We start from the raw sequence: 20,466 nt of genomic DNA, 5'->3' as shown, positions 1-20,466 counted from the left end.
CTAAAGATTAAAGCCACTGACTTATGTGGAATCTTGTGTATCAGTGTTTTGTCTGGAATAGGGGGCTTTTGGTGATGCTGGAGATAAGTGTTGTGTGTAACATCTTTTACAGAAGTATTCCATCAGCTTTCATATCCTTTTAATATGGATGACACAGTCTCAATCTGCGCGGATCCTCTAACGCTCTCATGATTCATTATTAATACGTTAGTCTTTGATTGATGAGCATTAAAGCTCAGCAAATGGAACAGCTGAGTATATTAGTCAAGCACTATTTAAAGTAGGTTTTTATGTATTTTTCTTGTTTTTATCTTATAGGTGTCTGTTGCTCACCATACCTCCTACATGTCGCACACAGACGCAGTGCCTGTGTTACAGCGCTGACGTGTTAGGGGGAAAGAGGAAAGCTTTTATTTTGAAAAACATCATTATTAGGTTAAACAGACGTAGAAATAAACAAATGAAATTTGAGTACACCATGATTTGAGTTTGAATTAAATTGTTCTTTAATCTTGAATCACTTCATTAATATGAATATGTACTTCTGTCTTCTTTCTTCATTTAATACTAAACACTTTATGGTACAAGTACAATACTCTCAGACAGTATTGCAGTATCACCGGTAGTCTGTCACACACACACTACCGGTCAGATCAACGCCACGCCACTGCTCTCCGTGCTCACACAGCGCCCCCTGTAGGCGGACAGGTTGCGCTGCAGCCGAGAGGATAACAGTCGTCCCCATAGAGACAGGCTCCTACAACACCGTTAGACCCGCCAGTCCTCTCCGGGAGGCGATGACAGCCTTCGTGTGAAACAAGCCGGCGTTTTGGACATTCATCATTTCCTCGAAAGTGCACTCCCGGACGGTTGCCAAACAGATTTTTTTTTTTATTATTGGATTAACGACCATCAGCCGCCAGCCGCAGCTTTATCCTGAGAGGCCGGAGATTTGTGTCTCTCTGCAGGGAGGAGTCCTCCTGTTATTCCCCCGCTAGACCGAAGCCAGGCCAGCATGTCGGCGTTCTAACCACACAAAGCTGCACAGAGCAAAAACCCCCAATGCGCTCCTAAAGGTGGGTCTCGTGGTGTGTTTGTCTGCATGGGTGTCTCAGTGTGTGTGTGTGTGTGTGTGTGTGTGTGTGTGTGTGTGTGTGCGCAGTTTAGCTATAGCTAACCTAGCGTTTAACTTAACGGTGCTGTAGGCTGGTGTCGGGTCGTTCGCTGGTCACCCTTTGAATCCAGCCTCGACTGGACCGAGCTGCACAAACACAGCTGCCGTCGAGTGTTGTCTTTCATTTCTTGCAGGTAAACACTAATTTATGTCCACAAAGTGCTGCTTTTCTTACACACACACACACACACACACACACACACACACACACACACCACCAGCTGGAACGAGCTGCAGAGAAATGGTGTTTTTCTTAAATATGCATATACTCGTGGCTTAGGAATCGTGGCACCACCACCTCAAACAGTGTGGGTCTATGTGGTACTTCATCATCATCATCGTCATCGTCATCGTCAGTAGAGCAGGTGCTGTCAGTGAGGCCACAGGCCGCTGCTTGTTGTTCTTCATGCCGGTGATGTAACGCTACTCGTGGCCCCATGATGTGTTTTTTTGTGTGTGTGTGTGTGTGTGTGTGTGTGTGTGTGTGTGTGTGTGTGTGTCCCTCCGTGCAGGATGGACGTGGAGGTGAGTGCTGGCAGGGACAGCACCTGGAGGAGAGCAGCAGCAGATGATGCGGGTGGAGGAGGAGGAGGAGGTGGAGGAGGTGGAGGAGGAGGCATGGAGGCTCAGGTCGTACCGCTGGAGCTCTACGACTCTGCAAGGGCCAAAATAGACGCAAATCTCCGCTGGTTGTTTGCCAAAGCTTACGGTATAGGTAAGGCTTCCTCTGTTGAGTGCTGGTAGTTACATTATGCTTTTTGTTTATTCATTTATTATAGCCTGTGTTATTTGTGTATATATAGACTCAGTACTGTAGCTGCATGAATAATTAGCTGTATAAACCAAGGACAAAATAACAACAGAATGTTTACCAGCCTACATCTTTATCTTTATCAAAGAGCCTGACTATTATATCACAGTACTTGTATTATAAGCTGATACACTGCAGGCCTGCTGTCCATGAATATAGAAGTACAGTACATAATGAAAGAAGTACAGTACATAATGAAAGAAGTACAGTACATAATGAATGAAGTACAGTACATAATGAAAGAAGTACAGTACATAATGAAAGAAGTACAGTACATAATGCAGTCATGCATGGATACAACTGCATGAGAGCATTTAGAAATGGTGTCAGATATATATATATATATATATATATATATGTTGTTATTGTAGTATTTTGATTTTATTACAGAGAGTTTAAAGAGAAGAAGCAGACAGTCAACATGGGGAGAGACACACAGCGGTCACACTTAAACAAAAGTGTGATTATAATCTGAATGTTTTGGGGTTTTGGATGAAACAAGACATTTGAAGAAGTCACATTGGGTTTGAGGAGATCGTGACTGATTCAATGAGTCGAGACATTAATCAGAAAATGAATTGATATTAAAAATAATCATTATAGCAGAGTGTTGTTATTACTAGCTGGTGTACTAAAGGCCTATTCAGAGTGTAAAGCAACAAGGAAATAGTTTAACCTCGAAGTTAACATCTTGTGTCTGGACTGATTTAGTTAGTAGATGACTGCCCACACCTTAGTCACACCCATTATCTATCTATCTATCTATACATCTATCTATACATCTATCTATCTATCTATCTATCTATACATCTATCTATACATCTATCTATCTATCTATCTATCTATTTATCTATCTATCTATCTATCTATCTATCTATCTATCTATACATCTATCTATCTATCTATCTATCTATCTATCTATCTATCTACACATCTATCTATCTATCTATCTATCTATACATCTATCTATCTATCTATCTATCTATCTATCTATCTATCTATCTATCTATCTATCTATCTATCTATCTATACATCTATCTATCTATCTATCTATCTATCTATCTATCTACACATCTATCTATCTATCTATCTATCTATACATCTATCTATACATCTATCTATCTATCTATCTATCTATACATCTATCTATCTATCTATCTATCTATACATCTATCTATACATCTATCTATCTATCTATCTATCTATTTATCTATCTATCTATCTATCTATCTATCTATCTATCTATCTATCTATCTATCTATCTACACATCTATCTATCTATCTATCTATCTATCTATCTATCTATCTATCTATCTATCTATCTATCTATCTATCTATCTATCTATCTATCTATCTATCTATTTATCTATCTATCTACACATCTATCTATCTATCTATCTATCTATCTATCTATCTATCTATCTATTTATCTATCTATCTATCTATCTATCTATCTATCTACACATCTATCTATCTATCTATCTATCTATCTATCTATCTATCTATCTATCTATCTATCTATCTATTTATCTATCTATCTACACATCTATCTATCTATCTATCTATCTATCTATCTATCTATCTATCTATCTATCTATCTATCTATCTATACATCTATCTATCTATACATCTATCTATCTATCTATCTATCTATCTATCTATCTATCTATCTATCTATCTATCTATCTATCTATCTATCTACACATCTATCTATCTATACATCTATCTATCTATCTATCTATCTATCTATCTATCTATCTATCTATCTACACATCTATCTATCTATCTATCTATCTATCTATCTATCTATCTATCTATCTATCTATCTATCTATCTATCTATACATCTATCTATCTATACATCTATCTATCTATCTATCTATCTATCTATCTATCTATCTATCTATCTATCTATCTATCTATCTATCTATCTATCTATTTATCTATCTATCTACACATCTATCTATCTATCTATCTATCTATCTATCTATCTATCTATCTATCTATCTATCTATCTATCTATCTATCTATCTATCTATACATTTATCTATACATCTATCTATCTATCTACACATCTATCTATCTATCTATCTATCTATCTATCTATCTATCTATCTATCTATCTATCTATCTATCTATCTATCTATCTATCTATCTATCTATCTACACATCTATCTATCTATCTATCTATCTATCTATACATCTATCTATCTATACATCTATCTATCTATCTATCTATCTATCTATCTATCTATCTATCTATCTATCTACACATCTATCTATCTATCTATCTATCTATCTATCTATCTATCTATCTATCTATCTATCTATCTATCTATCTACACATCTATCTATCTATCTATCTATCTATCTATCTATCTATCTATCTATCTATCTATCTATCTATCTATCTATCTATACATCTATACATCTCACTTTAATAAATCACAGCATTTGATGCAGTTAGGTACATGAACATGTGACTATGCATAAAGGGATTTAGTAGTGTTGTTATTGTCTGGTTTATAACGGTATTCCAGCAGCCGCTTAATAAAAAGTAATAGTAATTAGACTTATACGTTGTCACAAAGTTGTTGAGTTGTCATTTAGATTGTCATTTGCTTTCTTGTCTGCTTCTTTTCACTGTAAACATGTAAACAAGCTTCAGTCCAGACCTTTCATGTTAGTGAGTGAAGAGCCGACGTCTCACGATCAGCCGAAGTCTTTTATACTCGGGTCACCGGCCTTCCCAGCTCTGCCGAGGTCTCCTTCAACATTAATCATGATTGCTCTGTATGGCTGCAAGCAAATGTCTGTGAGTGACTCCTTGAATGTGGGTTTTTGTGTCACTGGCTGATTGCTCTCTGGGAAGTGTGAGCAGGAGGTCAGCTGCTCCTGTGAGCTCACTACACTCGTGACAATGAGGCATTAGGAAGGAGAGTCGGAGACAAATGGAAAACTCTACATCATCATATTCCTTTTATGAGCCAGACAGACTGTGAGTGTTCGATGACTCAGTGAATTGACTCTGAGAGGGAAACAAAACCCTCAAACTTGAAGCTCGTATCTCTTAGATCTGACACACACACCCGGCACTGCACCATATCATCGTGATTGATATCGCTCTAATCTCCTAACAGCTGGAGCATTTCTTATGCTTAGTGCCAACGTTGGAAGCATCGTGAGCTCCGTCTTGCTAAGCTTCACCTCCCTGTTACCCAACAGGGCAGAGATCCGATTCCCATAATAAACACCAAACCATCACCTTCTCCCCCCTTCGAGCTTCCTTCTTCCCTTAATCTGATTGGCCCCGTCCTGGCATCAGATCGTGCCAGAGACACTTCATTTCGGAGACGGATTTCTTGCTCCAACTGCACACAATGGACAGTACAGGATCGGTCACGTCGTGGCTGATACCCGTTCCTCTCAATATGGACGATCAGGTGCATAGAATGCGTCCTAGTCAGCTGTTGTACGTCGTATGTAAGACTAACTGAGAGGAGCTTATCAATCTATTTTATAACTAAAAGCTTTAGAACGCTATATACTCCACGTTAATCCTCTAATATCTGTAATAAACCGTATCAGTGGTGTTTCACTGCTTTTGAAATGACTTGTCGTGTTGACGTACAGCGCGTCTGTTTGTTTACTGGGAAACAGTCTCTGGTCGTTGAGAGTCAGTGTGGAGGTCAGAGCAACCAAAACAGTCTTCATCAGATTAGAGAGCGAAGCGACTGTGTTGTCTGCGTGAGCAAAAGCCAGCACAGCCAGTCACATGTTTAAGTGGTTAATGGGATTGGACCCGAAGACGAGTGTCTCTGTCCTTTGTTTGGACTCATGATTCCTTTGTTTAGACTCATGATTCCTTTGTTTGGACTCATGATTCCTTTGTTTGGACTCACGATTCCTTTGTTTGGACTCACGATTCCTTTGTTTGGACTCACGATTCCTTTGTTTAGACTCACGATTCCTTTGTTTGGACTCATGATTCCTTTGTTAGACTCATGATTCCTTTGTTAGACTCATGATTCCTTTGTTTGGACTCATGATTCCTTTGTTTAGACTCATGATTCTTTTGTTTAGACTCATGATTCCTTTGTTTGGACTCATGATTCCTTTGTTAGACTCATGATTCCTTTGTTTAGACTCATGATTCCTTTGTTGGACTCATGATTCCTTTGTTTAGACTCATGATTCCTTTGTTAGACTCATGATTCCTTTGTTTAGACTCATGATTCCTTTGTTTAAACTCACGATTCCTTTGTTTGGACTCACGATTCCTTTGTTTGGACTCACGATTCCTTTGTTTGGACTCATGATTCCTTTGTTAGACTCATGATTCCTTTGTTTAGACTCATGATTCCTTTGTTGGACTCATGATTCCTTTGTTTAGACTCATGATTCCTTTGTTAGACTCATGATTCCTTTGTTTAGACTCATGATTCCTTTGTTTAAACTCACGATTCCTTTGTTTGGACTCACGATTCCTTTGTTTGGACTCACGATTCCTTTGTTTAGACTCATGATTCCTTTGTTTAGACTGTGTCTAAATGTGACGAGACAATAACTAGATTCTTATTTGTCATTATGCATATCTGCGATCAGCCAGTATTTGAGAGTATAAAGAAATCGGAGATTGATATATTGGCCAGTGGTATTTTTGTACATGAACAGAGCAATAAACTACCATTAAATGAAAGATGAAAACTGCATCGTGAGTATGATGCCGTGTAATAACTGAGTGCTTGTTCACACAGAGAGTAGGCGCTTCATTGAACTGAAGAACAGGACGGATTGGCTGCACACACCAGCCTTTTTGGGGTTTTCTTTTCCTGCAAGGTCAGACTTGTGAGTGTGTCTGCTGGGTGCTTTGGCTGAGAGGCAGTGAGTGAAACAGAAGCAGAGTGTTTCCCCATCACTGTGTCTTCAGGAGGTTCTCCATGAAAGCCTTCTCAGAGCACAGAATGGTGGCTTTTCTCCTGCAGAGCCCGGAGTCTGACAGCCCTGCCCCGACTGTCAGCAAGATCTCTGCTGATCAGTCTGACCTTGTGTGTGAAAGAATGGGAACAAAGGCTTTCCCTGCACCCCCTCCTCTGGATTCACCCCACACACACACACACACACACACACACGCACACACACACACGCACACACACACACGCACACACACACACACACACACACACACACACACACACACACACACACACATGCACACCAGGGTGGGCTTTAACGGTTGGATCAGGTGGATGATAAATATCTAAGGAGTATTAGCATCTAGGATTAGGACAGTTGCTTCTCCTCCTCCTCCTCCTCCAATTCCCCAACCCACTCACACTCACACACACACACACACACACACACACACACACACACAGACCTCCTGATGCCAGGGACCATAAAACGATTCAATGAACAGGCCCTGGTGATGGGATTGAACTGCAACCCAGCCCCCCTCCTTCAGCCATGGAGGACGATCGGGCGTTCTGGGACAGCTGAGGCTGAGGAAGTGGGCAGAGTGAAGAGAGAGAGATGTGTGAAGGAAGACGTGCAAGACTTGCTCTTGTCGAAAGAGAAACACAAACGAGACAAGTGAAGACAGACCTGGACGGATGTATAGTGAGCATTCTCAAGAACCATATGGCATCACGACACGGCAGAGTGAGAGAGATGCTGTAGGTAGACTGTGCCAAGAGAGCAATCTGTTGTAGAAGACACAGCTATGGTTCTCACAGTGTGCTGGAGCCTGCTGTGTGTGTGTGTGTGTGTGTGTGTGTGTGTGTGTGTGTGTGTGTGTGTGTTTTCCACTGATGGATGTCTTATCTCGCCTGTTCGCCTCAGTCAGCTGACTTTTCTAAGTGAGGCTAAATGAGAAAAGATGCTGTCGTTAAGTGGCTGAATATTGATCCAAGTATCATCACTTATCCTCTTTTTTTAAAAGCCTCAGCTTCATTTTCTTATTCTTTAAGATGCACTTTTATTCACGAGTGTCATCGCCGGGATCTGGAGACTCGTGAGAGAGAGCGAGACCATCGGACAGGGATTCAAACAGGACTCGACATGTATACAAAGTGACCATAATGCATTATAACACTGTTATAATGCATTATGCACGGCAGGCCACAGTTGAACTAGAGAGTAGCTCAGCACAATGTAATGTTGCCTATATGTTGTCTGGGACCATTTCTTGTACTTATCCTCATCGTATGCATTACAACACTTGATTCCTGCCTAAATCTACCTAGAAAGTGCTGGAAGCCACATTTTCGTGCGCGCTTCAGGCCTTAACTCCGGATTAACATGTTCAAGGCGAATAAAAATAGCTGCCCCATGTCTGTGGCCATGAGCATGAAAACACCCCGCTGGGACAACACCACCAGCTTAAGTATCACCGCTAAGTACCTGTTAGCTCATTGGCTTAAAGCCTGTGGGTCCACCTAGAGGCCTTCAGGGCTGCTGGTCCTGCTGTTTGACCTTTGTCTGTGTGCTCGTCATTCTGTCCAGATCACATCCCTGCAGACCTGCGGAACCCCTTCTATACCGACCAGTACGAGCAGGAACACATCAAGCCGCCCATCATCCGCCTGCTGCTGTCCGGGGAGCTCTACTGCCGGGTGTGTGGGCTCGTCCTGCACGCCGAGCAGGCCGCCTCGCTCCAAAGCCACCAGTCTGTCATCCAGGCCCTGTCCAGGAAAGGCATCTACGTCCTGGAGACGGACGACGCACCCGTCTCTGAGCTGGACCTCAGCTCCACTCCCATCAAGATGGTGGGTAGCTCAGCCTTTTGTCTGGTTGTAGAGCCACAGCTAGAGAGACAGAAACCAAAAGGTAGGAGAGTGACTGTAGGACTCACCGTCATCAGGTGATCAGACACTCAGAGTGAATGCTTTATGCTGGATGTGTAACAGTACTGTTTGCACCAATAACACAACATCTGTTTGAACTCTGCATGTTTCCAGTAAGGACCCGTTTCCATGGCATCTCTCACCTCTTGTGATTGTAAAAAAATGCAGCAGTCGTACGCGATGTGATCTGCTCTATTCTTCCAGATCTCCCACGTCCGCCTCATCGATGCCCTGATGATGGCCTATGTGGTGGAGATGATCAGCATCGAGAAGGTGGTGTCCAGCGTCAAGCGTTTCTCCAACTTCAGTGCCTCCAAGGACTTGCCTTTTGACCTGGAAGACGCAATGGTCTTTTGGATCAACAAGGTGAGAGGACCAGACGCGGGTGTCGGTGTTTGACGTGTTTGTGGTTTCCTCTACCGGCGTTGACCCGCGGTGCTCTTCTGTCGTTCACAGGTGAACGTAAAGATGAGGGAGATCATCGAAAAAGAGCTGAAAATGAAGCAGCACTTGCTGGAGTCGCCCAGTCACCAGAAGGTAACAGCTTGTGTCTCTTTCTCGCTCTGCTTCAGAAAGAAACAGCTTCCTCTCTGTTGAATTCTGTCTGTCTCTGGTGATGTTGTTTTCTTTGTTTATCGTCTGTCTGGATAGGATTTCATTCGCATGCGTCGTGTGTAGGTCTAATCATTGGATCTTGCCTGGGTTGAGATCTAATGAGCTCCTTGTATCACCTTCTGATTGAAACACGACACAACACGGCACAGCTGTGTAAACATGTTGTTTACATTTTGCCCAATTAGCATAAATAAAAGCATGACAAATTTGCTATTAGCAGTTCCTGTTTTGCAATGTACCCATGTATGTACAGGCAACTCTCACTGGATTCCTTTGATACTGAAGAAAACTTAAAAAACATGATGATTTTGTATTCATATGTATTCATATTTAATTACAATATACACAAACACTTCTAATAGTTTCCCCTTTTCCAGTTGTCTTTAAGATCAGATCAGTCTCCATGCTGGATCATCTGATTTGTTGTCATTGTATATGACCCTTGACTTGTCTGCTGCTCTTCCTGTTTGTGTCTCCCCCCCCTCCTCCCCCTTTCCTGCCTCTTGGACACTAGTCTCCCTCCAAATGGTACTGGAAGCTTGTACCTGTAAGTTTACCCACCTGCCTTCTCTTGTGTGTGTGTGTGTGTGTGTGTGTGTGTGTGTGTCTGTCTGTCTGAGATGTGTATTTTCAGTGTCAGACAGCACAAAAAAGGAGCCGATGCAGCGATGTGTAAATACAGTGTTGTTAACGGTGAAGAGGACACAGTGCCCCCTGGTGGCAAAGGAAGAAACAGCAAGCTCCTGAGACACCGCTTTGCTTTGTTCCTGCTCATTTTTGTTTCTTTCACTTTGCATCAAACCCTTCAGCGGTGTCGTCAGTATTCTGCTTTCACATTCCTCACCTCCCCTGCCTCCAAAACCTCCACACACCACGGTACAATTCTACACTTTCTGTTTTGTTTTTATCCGGCAAAGTGAAGCGGGAAACCCCCCCGGGGCAGTTCTACCCAACTGTTGCCACAAGGCCAACCTTGTCTGGAGTCCACTCATCCGCTCATTTCATTTCATTAACTTCCTCCCAATCGTTTCTTTCTTCCCTCACCAGCTTGACATATTGCATGCTCTGGCCCGCTGCTTATTGGAGCCTGTGGAGTTCTCTCACATGGTAACGTATCACCATTATCCCTTTGGTTTATTTCATCCTGACCGTGATTATTTCTCCCTTTCATCATATCACTCAACCGCTACACCCCCCCCCCCCCCCTCTGGTCTCAGTTATATTATTACCCCTCAATAGGATTGACGTCATTATGAGCGAAGGCACACATTATGATCACATGACAGGTCAGATGCACATGAAAGACTTTGCAAAGCTCCACATGATCTAAACCAATGACAGATAATTTAAGGTCATTAAGCCACTTTCAGATAAAGAGAGCCAGAGAATCGTGTACAAAGTGAGACATGTTGTGTGTGTGTGTGTGTGTGTGTGTGTGTGTGTGTGTGTGTGAGCGTGACTCAGTTTCCTGGTCGGATACATTCGTGTCCTTTTGTTGAAACTCCTCCCCTTTCCTCCCGTGTAGGTGCGCTACCGCAGAGATCACCTGTCGGGTCGAGCGCTTCAGCACTTCCCTCTGCTGGACGACCTGCTGAAGGACGTGTGCGACGGCACGGCTCTGCTGGCTGTGATCCACTTCTATTGCCCAGAACTCATTCGATTGGAAGGTGCGGCGACACCGGACCGTAGAGCGATACCAGTACAGTATGCAAATATCTCTTTCTGTTACCGCTGTTGTCCTGTTCTGTGCAGATATCTGCCTGAAGGAGGTCCCCTCCATAGCAGACAGCATGTACAACATCCAGCTACTGCAAGAGTTTTCTCATGAATACCTGAACAAGTGCTTCTATCTGAAGCCCGAGGACCTGCTGTACTCTCCGCCGGTGCTGAAGGTGAGCCCTGAAAACACGTCACGACCCGAAGGTTGTAAATGCAACAGGTGTCGACGACGTTGAACGCGGCCGTTGTGTCTTGCAGAATAACGTCATGGTCTTCATTGCTGAGCTCTTCTGGTGGTTTGAGATCGTGAAGCCAGACTTTGTGCAGCCCAGGGACCTTCATGAAATCAGAGACGGTACAACACAACTTTAACAGATATGTTATAACACAGTTATTCACTTATTTTCGCCGTGGTTGTCTGGTGTGTTTGATGCATACGTTTGCACCTCTTTTTGTATTTCTCATTCATTGTCTCTTGTTTCTGTTGTATTCTCTGCATATATTGTGTGATATATTGCACCATTATGTAGCCTCACAAAGTCCTTATTTACATGTTTCTTGTATAAGAGCAACCGCAATGCATCAATCAAAGTAGTTCTGATTGTTATTAATCAAACTAGCGGCTCTTGTAAACAATGGTGCGTTATGTTACATGATGTCCAGTGAAGGCTGATGTCTCCGTTATCATCTGTGTAGTGAGATTGCTGCTGCAGCCCAAGACTTCCCGGTCACATATTCCCATCTCCAACGTCACCAAACGTAGTTTCCTGACATCATCGAGCTCCGCCGACATCTTGACCACGTCTTCCCCGAGTCCCGACCTCAGGTGATATCCAGCAGCATCACACACACACACAGACAAGTCACAGGTTCACTGTTAATGCTCTGTGTTTTACTCTTAAATAAGTAGTTTATTGGCCGTTCCCACAATGCATTTACAGCAGCAGGTTAACTGCTAAACTCAAACCAGATTTAACATTAAAACCCAATCCTCTCTGTGTTTTCCCTTCAGCAGTAAACCAGGCTCCCTGAGCCCGTCTCACTCTTTACTGCCGCTGAGACAAAGACAACAGAAGATGACTGAGGAGAGCACCTCAGGTAATAAACACATATTTACTCAGGGTCCAATGCAGTTTGCTGCCTCGAGTCCCAAATAAAAGAAGAGATAAGGGAGAGGGGAGATGGAAGAAGAAGGAAGGAAATGAGCCTAAGCTGTGTTCTTGTATCTTTCTTATTTGAATATCAACGTCTTACTAAAAACAAGGTACTCATTAGTTGTTAATGCGTTGTAAGATTTAAAAAAAGTATAATATCAGATCCACTGGAGTCAGTTTTATATTCAACATAGAGAGTTAATTTCCCAAGTGTAGATTGTTAAAATCATCCACTAATGTTGCATGTTTGAGAAGTCCTTGTTGTTGCATTGATCGTGTTTTTTTCGCCCAGGGCTGAGAAATAGGTCCAACTCTCTGACGCGTGATGGCCAGCATCAGGGCTCCATCCTGGCCTGGCCAGAGAGGAGGCAGAGGTGAGCAAGTGTGATTGCATCGTGTCAGCAGGCGCAGGTGTAGCAGACGAATGTCGTTCCACGATTCATGACGCTAAACACAAAACCGTATCCGTCCCTCTCGCCCTGTCCAGGCCTTTGTCCCAGCCGGTGCCCTACGCCTTGCATTGTCCCCTGGAGGACGACGCAGACAGCATTAGCCTCGCTCGCTCCATCAGCAAAGACAGCCTGGCCTCCAATATAATGACGCCCAAACACATGCTGGGTCCTCAACACAGGCTGAGCGGTCAAAGCCTGCTGAGTCACATGCGCATAGAGGATGAGGAGGAGGAAATAGAAGAGGAGGAACTCGTCGCTGTAATCCACCCTTCCGCGTTTTCTCGATGTCGACTTGGGAGCGACATGGAGCAGGACGAGCTGGAAATCCCGAGTGCAGCATCCACCTCGAGGGCTTCCAATGCTCGTTGCTCCCCCCGCTTTGACGTGGGCCCCTTTCCCCCGGACCACCCGGCAGACAGCTACTATCTGGAGCCTTTGATGCCTGCCGTCCCTAAGCCAGCCAAAGAGAAGAGCATCAGCCTGAACAAGGAGGAGGAGAGCGGCGAGAGTCGCTGTAAAGCGACAGCGGCTGCGAGGAAAGCAGCCGTCAATGTCCCGAGCTCCTCACAGAGGAACGAGTTGAACAGAGGTACCTTTACTCCCATACATGTGGCAGAATCGGCCCCCAGCTCGCTCAGGCCACCCACAGAGGGGTCGGCGGGCATCTCTCAGTCCGAGAGGAAGCCGTCCCCGGGCTTTTTCCTTCATTTGTCCGGAGAGGCAGACTGCCGCACTCCTTCCTCCGCCGCGCTTGAAATAGGACACGACTCCGACTCTGACATCGCAGACCTCGAGGAAGACGACGAGGAGGACGATCAGATGGAGCTGACTAAAGAAGTCGTGCGGAGAGGAAAGGGACCTTTCTTAGAGGAGGGAGAGGTGTGCGAATTCGCAGAGGGCGAGGGTGAGTCAGCCAAACTGAGAGAAGACTCGAAGGTCAGCGAGCGGGACGATAAGGAAGGCGGCAGTGGACGCTCAAGCCCTTGCCTCAGCACCATATCGTGGGCGAGCAGCTGCAGCGCTTCATGCAGCACCAGTGTCAAGATGACCAGCTTCGCAGAGAGAAAGCTCCTGAAGCTTGGCCTCCGTGACGGATTCTCAAGCACCAGCAGTTCTCAGAAGACCACACCGGATGGTTCCGAGGTTACCCCCTGCTCCCCCTGGCAAGTGAGGAGTGATGGCGCCTCTAGCTGGCTAGGAAAGGAACCTAGTTCTGTTTTGGGGAAGAATTTGGTGGCGAGCGCCCCAGTAGTGCCTTCGGAGCTGCTGCAACTTCACATGCAGCTGGAAGAGCAACGGCGAGCCATCGAGTATCAGAAGAAGAAGATGGAGACTCTGTCGGCGCGGCAGCGACTAAAGCTAGGGAAGGCTGCGTTCTTGAACATCGTGAAGAAGGGCGGAGGGAAGAGCGACACGCTTCCGCTGCCTCCGAGACACTCGCAGCAGTCCTCGGAGGTGACCGACAGGAGCAAAATGAAGAGCCAGTCATGTAGGGATGACTCCTGTCTTGATGCTCTGAAGGTGCAGGCAAAGGCGGGTCAAACGGAGGGAGGCCAGATGAACCGGAACAACAAGCTGTCCCAGGATAATGTGGCTGAGCCGGACTTGAACGAGTGTTCCCACTCCATAGATCTTCTCAACGAAGCTATTAGTTCCATCCAGCAGCAGATGATGCAGCTGTCTTTTCAGCAAGACCTGCTGATGAAGCGCGTGGTGTCGCCTCCAGAGCTGCCGATGAAGCACGTGGCGTCGCCTCCAGAGCTGCCGATGAAGCGCGTGGCGTCGCCTCCGATGAAGCGCGTGGCGTCGCCTCCGATGAAGCGCGTGGCGTCGCCTCCAGAACGCGTTGAATCAAGCGCCAGTGCGACCCCCAGCACGACAACACAATCGCCGTCCTCCGCCTCGGACTCCAGAGCTTTTGCAGTTCACTTCGTGGACATCAGCGGCAGCAACACGGCCCCCGCTCGACGTCCTCCCAAGCTCAGCTCGCAGCAACGCAGCAAGGCCTCGGAGCAAAAACAGAGTAAAGAGAACAGCAAGGTGGCGTCCATCAAGTCGCGCACTCAATCCCCGGAGGGCAGCAGAGAACATTCTGGTAGATTCCAGGAGAGGAGCATCGTTGAGAGCTTCAGACCAGAGAGAAGCATTCAGAGAAACGCCACCTTCAGAGTCTCGGATGACCCCGACCAAGAGGGTGGAGAGGGAACCGGGTGCTTCTTTGACGGCGCATTGAAGTCTGCCTCGCGGGCTGCAGAGCAGGAGGAGAAGACAATCGCCGACTCGGGGAAAGATGCGGTCGGTGGAGATGAGAATACAAGGGTGAAGGGTCAACTGATCGAGGTGGACCTATCAGAGCTCAAGGACCCGCTGGTGGAGGGCAGTGCGGACGCTACAGACTGCGCGGCAGAAGGCGAGCAGAAGAATGTGATAGGTTTCTTCTTTAAGGTAAGATTAGCTAACTTTTGGAATATCGAGAGTATCTTCCGGGAAGCACAATCACTAAAATTACATTTGTTTCTATCTTCCAGGATGAAGAGAAACCAGAGGATGAAATGGCGAAACGTCGCGCTGCCTTCCTGCTCAAGCTGCAGCGCAAAGCTGAAGAGGCGAGGCTACGCAAACAGCATCACGAAGTCGAGAGCGAGCTCAAACGTGACGAGACCAGGTAAGGCTTCTAGGCACTAGTCTCCATGCTGTGCAGTGGAAGGAGCCTCCTGACAGTGAACCAGTAATGCTGTGTTCCTTCTGACAACAACAAAAGATACGACTCCACAGAGACACCGATTAACAAAAATCCAATATTATCACAAGCCCTGTGGTTTGGCAGATTTGGTAGGTCATTTGCTGTGGAATTTTTAGTAGATAAAATACAGACCTGGCAGATTCGGGGGATTAAGATCACAGACGAGCTCTGCAATTATTACGAATTGCTCGAGGTCACCAGGCAATACTGGTCCCGTGTGAACGGTGTGTGAGTGTGTGTGTGTGGGCGTCTCTTTGACACGCAGTTAAATTCTGCCCCGTCTTAACTTCAAGGCGCAAGGCAGAAGAGGACCGTGTTCGCAAGGAGGAGGAGAAGGCGAGACGAGAGATAATTAAGCAGGAATACCTGCGGAGGAAGCAGGAAGCGCTGATGGAGGAGCAAGGTCTCGTCAAGCCTCGCCCACGCACTAAATCCCGCCGGAGCAGACCTAAATCCCTGCACCGCGTAGAGTCCAACAGCCTCTCCAAAGGATCCACCACACGTAAGAAGACGATCAGCACCGTACATGTTTGTGTGGTGCTCCGTGTTGCCTTAGAGCGCCGTCTTTGTCTCACGCCTGCTTTCTGTTTAGTTCACGTGTTTGGTGCATTGGTCGTCGTCCTCTTGAGTGTGTAAATGTGTGTTATGCAGGTGATTCTCTGAAGAAGTCCATGTTGATCAAAGCCCAGGGCTCAGCAGCAGGCTGCAGGGAAGGTGAACCTTCTAACCTGCTCTGCATGATCTCACATCAATATACATACATTCAAACAGATAACGTGACGAACCCTCGAGGAGTCCGCTGTGTATTCTGTCCCGTGTTTGAATCACAGGGTTGTAAACTGTCATCATATACACAGCAGAACAGGTGTGGAAACGTCATTTTGTTTTTCTCCATCGTCTTCAGCTGATCTGAGCTGCAGCCATCGAGGATCAACGCTCTCTTTGGCGACTGAGGCAGACAGCGTCATCTCTGGAGGGGCGGAGTCTCAGAGGTGAGAGGAGACATCCTCTTCCCCCGTCTTGCGTACCCAAGTGGTCCTTTTTATTGAACTCTGGCGCCTTTGCTTTCCAGGGCTGGATCTGTGTGCTCCATGGAGTCGTTCCCTCTGCTGAGCAGGGCGTCGAGCAGGAACATGGAGAGGGACTGGGAGAACGGCTCGATAGCCTCCTCCATCACCTCAACCGAGTACAACGGTGAGCAAAAAGGATATTTTTTAAACTTACTTAACTTTTGCTTCTTTCTTGCTGGGAGTTAGATGAGCATTTCGACACCACTCTCACGTCTTTCTGATGACATCCGCCTCTCTGTAGAAGAGCTACGTAGCCTGGGAGCGGCCATAAAGATTCATTTGATTCATTTTTGTGAACAAGTTCCAATGTTTTGGTAAATTGGGCACAAGATGAGTATTTATACCGAGAGCCAGCACAGCAGATCCACTGGTTACATTCTGTTCAACCAGCACCAGACTGTTGTACAACAACCACAGAACCTTTGTGCATGAGTGTGCGCTTCAATCACCAACATGCTGTTTTGATTTATTATTCTGGATGGTTTATTCAGGTGTGTTCAACATCAACTCCTCGTTCCGTGTTTTTGTTCCGGCCGGTCTGTCACCCGTTGTTTCCGTTTTAAACACATAGAATTAAAAATGTGGCGCTCCAGGCGACGTTTTTAAGCCAGACAAAAGAGGCCACGCCCCCTGGAACCGTTGTTAGGTTCGGGCCATGACTTCCTAGGACTCTTTGGCCCAATCCCAACGTCCTCCCTAAACCCTGAGCCCTGAACCCTCAAGGACTTAAGTGACGTCACCTGGTGAGTGGTTGAGTGTGAGAGGCTGTGAGGGCTCCAAATGGTGTAAATATGAACAGGAGAGCACTCTGCTGCAACATATCACGTTACCATGACAACGACAACAAATAAGATGTATAATTGTGTATATTTATTTTATTCTTTGTGCTCCCTGATTTGAACGTCTTCAGGCTCTTTCCTCACAAGATGAGGTCATTTAAATCTATTTACTTGATTTTGTCAAAACATCTTCGATGACAAAATCAATTATCTGATAAATAAATATCCTCTGATTGTTTATTTGTGTTCCATCTTTAACCCTTAATGTTTCTGTGTAAATATAATAAGACAGGCTGAACACACTGAGCCGTCGTCTTCGTCTCCATGCGTCCGCTGGTTACCCCGTGTTTAACGTCACGCCGCTATGACTTGTGGGTAATTCCCTTAGGCTAAGTCAGCACTATGCTGACTTACGGAAAGGGTTCATAAAGGGCTCAACATGTCTGCCAGAGAGCCTCAAACACTCGAGGATCTGACAGTGGGACAGAACTAAACCGTCACAGACCTTCATGCATTTACCTTATTTAATCCTCTTGTCATGTTTTGTTTGTTGAAGGTCCTAAACTCTTCAAGGAGCCGAGCTCCAAGTCCAACAAGCCGATCATCATCAATGCCATCGCTCACTGCTGTCTGGCTGGAAAGGTTAACGAGACCCAGAAGAATGTAATCCTGGAGGTCAGTGGGATCACTAGAAATGTGTTTATTGATGGTGATTATTTATTGTGAATAATGTCATTTTTTCCTCCGTATTTTGCCATATTCGTAAATTATACTCTGCCTCCGTCTCGCCGAACGCAGGAGCTGGAAAAGTGCGAGTCCAATCACCTGATCATCCTCTTCCGCGACGGCGGCTGCCAGTTCCGCGGCATCTACTCGTTCTTGCCGGACACGGAGGAGATCGTCAAGTTCACGGGCACGGGGCCGCGCTCCATCGGCCGCAAGATGATCGACAAGCTCTACAAGTACAGCTCCGACCGCAAGCAGTTCAACGCCATCCCCGCCAAGTCGGTGTCGGTCAGCGTGGACGCCCTGACCATCCACAACCACCTGTGGCACGTCAAGAGGCCGGGGAGCGCCCGGAGGAAGTGAGGAAGAGGACGCTGTTCTATCTGCTACTGTTGGGCAGGACCCAATACTCTCTGAGATCATGTGACTGACGTGTCGGGTCAGAGGGGTCAGATGTCAGTCTGAATGTTTATGTTCTTTTTTATCTCTTTAGCTTTTTGTTCTGCATGTCACACTTTTTAATTCGTGGGTTCGTCCGAAATGAATTAGGCAATATTGACGACGGACCGATTCTTATGTAGCGGTGAAGAGGAAGCGGAAGTGGAATCTACTCGACAGTAGCAGACACACTGCTGGTACCGAGTGACTACATTCACTTGATAATGCTGTTTCAGCTCGGCAAAAAACAAAAAACACCCTACTGCTGTGATTAATCCAGGCTCCGCCCCTATTTATCACCAGTGACTCCTACTGGTCAGTGCTTTTTTGAAGATGGAACTAAACTTTTTTTTATGGAAGGATGGAGCGGATGTTAGTGAGTGGTGATGTCCAGTCTCGTTTTCTATTGTGTGTGTGTGTGTGTGTGTGTGTGTGGAAGTGTGTGAGTCTTTGTGTTGAGGACACCCCCCCCCCCGCTCTGAATGTGTTCTCTCGATTATGCTTTAACAATACAGAGGAGAAGTGTTACAGAAGGGGGAATTGTTCTAGTATTTCGAACAGGAAGCGCTTTTCAGACTCAGTGCATTAAACCGTTCAGTAGTGCTTTACATTCTATTGACTTATATTCCACTGAGATCCCCGGCTGGCTCCCGTTGCTGAACCAAAATGAACCGATCCGTCTGCTGCTCATTACCGTCTCACTGGACTCTAGTCTACGTTAACGCAGCCGTTTCCCTGTAATGGCCGACCGGTGCGACGCGAGGCAGAACTGCACAATACTTGATATTCGTTTGCTGCATTTTGTACATGTTTTGAGTAGTATTTTTTTTTTTGTACGTCACGTACAAAGTTATGTTTACTACAAAGCAGGCACTATTTTGAGGTTTATTCTGTTACAGGCTTTATTTCATTGTGTTATATTTTGTGTTTATTTATTTTGAAGAGATATAATAAAATGCAAATCGGTATGTTTTCTGATGAAGTGTGTGTGCTTCAGTTGTGGTGGTCTGTGTGCACTTAAACACACACACACACACACACACACACACACACACACACACACTAAACTCACTGCCTTCCTGTTTCTGCTGCTCCATCCCCTTCTCGTTTCCTTCTGGATGTGGTGGAGGAAGGTATCTTTACACATCAATTATTCTGCATTATTATAGACAATCATACCCTCACTCAGACTCCTCTTTGGGCCCACAATGCCCTCTGCTAAGGAGGTGAAGTTTGCTGTTTTCTGCATTTGTTTTGCAGGATTAAGGCCCGATTTCCATGAGTCTTGGTGGAAAGGTGTAACGGGGACCAAGGAAGACTATATTACATTTTTAGAAAGGATCCGAATCACTGAGCGTGTTAGTACCAGAGTACTATTGAGATCAAACGTTTCACGCTCAAATAAAGTGGCAGACAGTAAGCACTGTATAGTATATAGGGAGCCTCTAAGCTGCTCTTAGGGGTCATATTGCCTCACTTATTCTGCCTCTCCACCTACATGAATAACATCACAAAGGTGTCTCCACTTGAGTTGCCCGATTAGACCTCGGCTCCCGTCTTGATTGCCAGTTATGTGACTCACCTGTTAGTCAAGTGACTCACCTGTTAGTCACGCAGCTCCTTCCTTTCTCTTCACATCTCTGCTTCTCCCTCCTGCTTTCCTTCAGCGTCTCCTTTTCTTATGTTTTACTACAGACCTCGGCTCTACACCTGTGTCTTCTTCTGCTTTACATTTCCTGAACTGTGACGGATCTGCACTGAGCTTAGACGTCAGCCGTTTCAAGTCTCTATTCTAAGAAAAGCTGACGTTCTCCTGGCTGTAGCTTCATAAGCATACAGACACAATATCAGCAAATTCCCAAGACTATTCCTTTAAATTGCCTGATAGGTATGACAGACGTTTAGCAACACTACGGCTGAATTATTAAGATGGCAACAGTT

General features: G+C 45.4%; 1 protein-coding gene across 4 annotated transcripts; it reads left to right on the top strand.

The window, feature by feature from the left end:
• Positions 1–729: 729 nt before the first annotated feature.
• camsap1a (calmodulin regulated spectrin-associated protein 1a) lies at positions 730–19,486 on the top strand. Of its 4 annotated transcripts, none has more exons than XM_068706705.1 (20): positions 730–1,076; positions 1,687–1,889; positions 8,489–8,751; positions 9,034–9,195; positions 9,286–9,366; positions 9,959–9,991; positions 10,970–11,111; positions 11,197–11,336; positions 11,422–11,518; positions 11,860–11,989; positions 12,179–12,261; positions 12,610–12,691; positions 12,805–15,214; positions 15,298–15,434; positions 15,806–16,014; positions 16,164–16,226; positions 16,417–16,504; positions 16,585–16,706; positions 17,918–18,036; positions 18,160–19,486. In XM_068706705.1, exons 2-20 carry the CDS (start codon positions 1,688–1,690, stop codon positions 18,448–18,450), a joined length of 4,854 nt encoding a protein of 1,617 aa, XP_068562806.1. In that variant the 5' UTR covers positions 730–1,076; position 1,687; the 3' UTR covers positions 18,451–19,486. The 4 variants fall into 4 exon arrangements, with proteins under 4 accessions (XP_068562806.1, XP_068562804.1, XP_068562807.1 ...); XM_068706703.1 differs by having other exon boundaries at positions 12,176–12,261; XM_068706704.1 differs by lacking the exon at positions 730–1,076 and adding an exon at positions 1,106–1,308 and having other exon boundaries at positions 12,176–12,261.
• Positions 19,487–20,466: the final 980 nt, after the last annotated feature.

This window comes from Cebidichthys violaceus, unplaced genomic scaffold (assembly GCF_023349555.1).
Source record: "Cebidichthys violaceus isolate CVI_PGR_0920_01 unplaced genomic scaffold, fCebVio1.0.p SCAF_12, whole genome shotgun sequence".
NCBI classification, from domain to species: domain Eukaryota; kingdom Metazoa; phylum Chordata; class Actinopteri; order Perciformes; family Stichaeidae; genus Cebidichthys; species Cebidichthys violaceus.
This window is presented reverse-complemented; position numbering and strand designations above follow the sequence as displayed.

Excerpts from the sequence above, each read along its gene's own strand:
- camsap1a (XM_068706703.1), top strand. The coding sequence starts at position 1,688 with ATGGACGTGGAGGTGAGTGCTGGCAGGGACAGCACCTGGAGGAGAGCA. Across the intron at positions 11,112-11,196 it reads AGAACTCATTCGATTGGAAG|ATATCTGCCTGAAGGAGGTC; the intron begins GTGCGGCGACAC and ends TGTTCTGTGCAG. Across the intron at positions 12,262-12,609 it reads GACTGAGGAGAGCACCTCAG|GGCTGAGAAATAGGTCCAAC; the intron begins GTAATAAACACA and ends TTTTTCGCCCAG.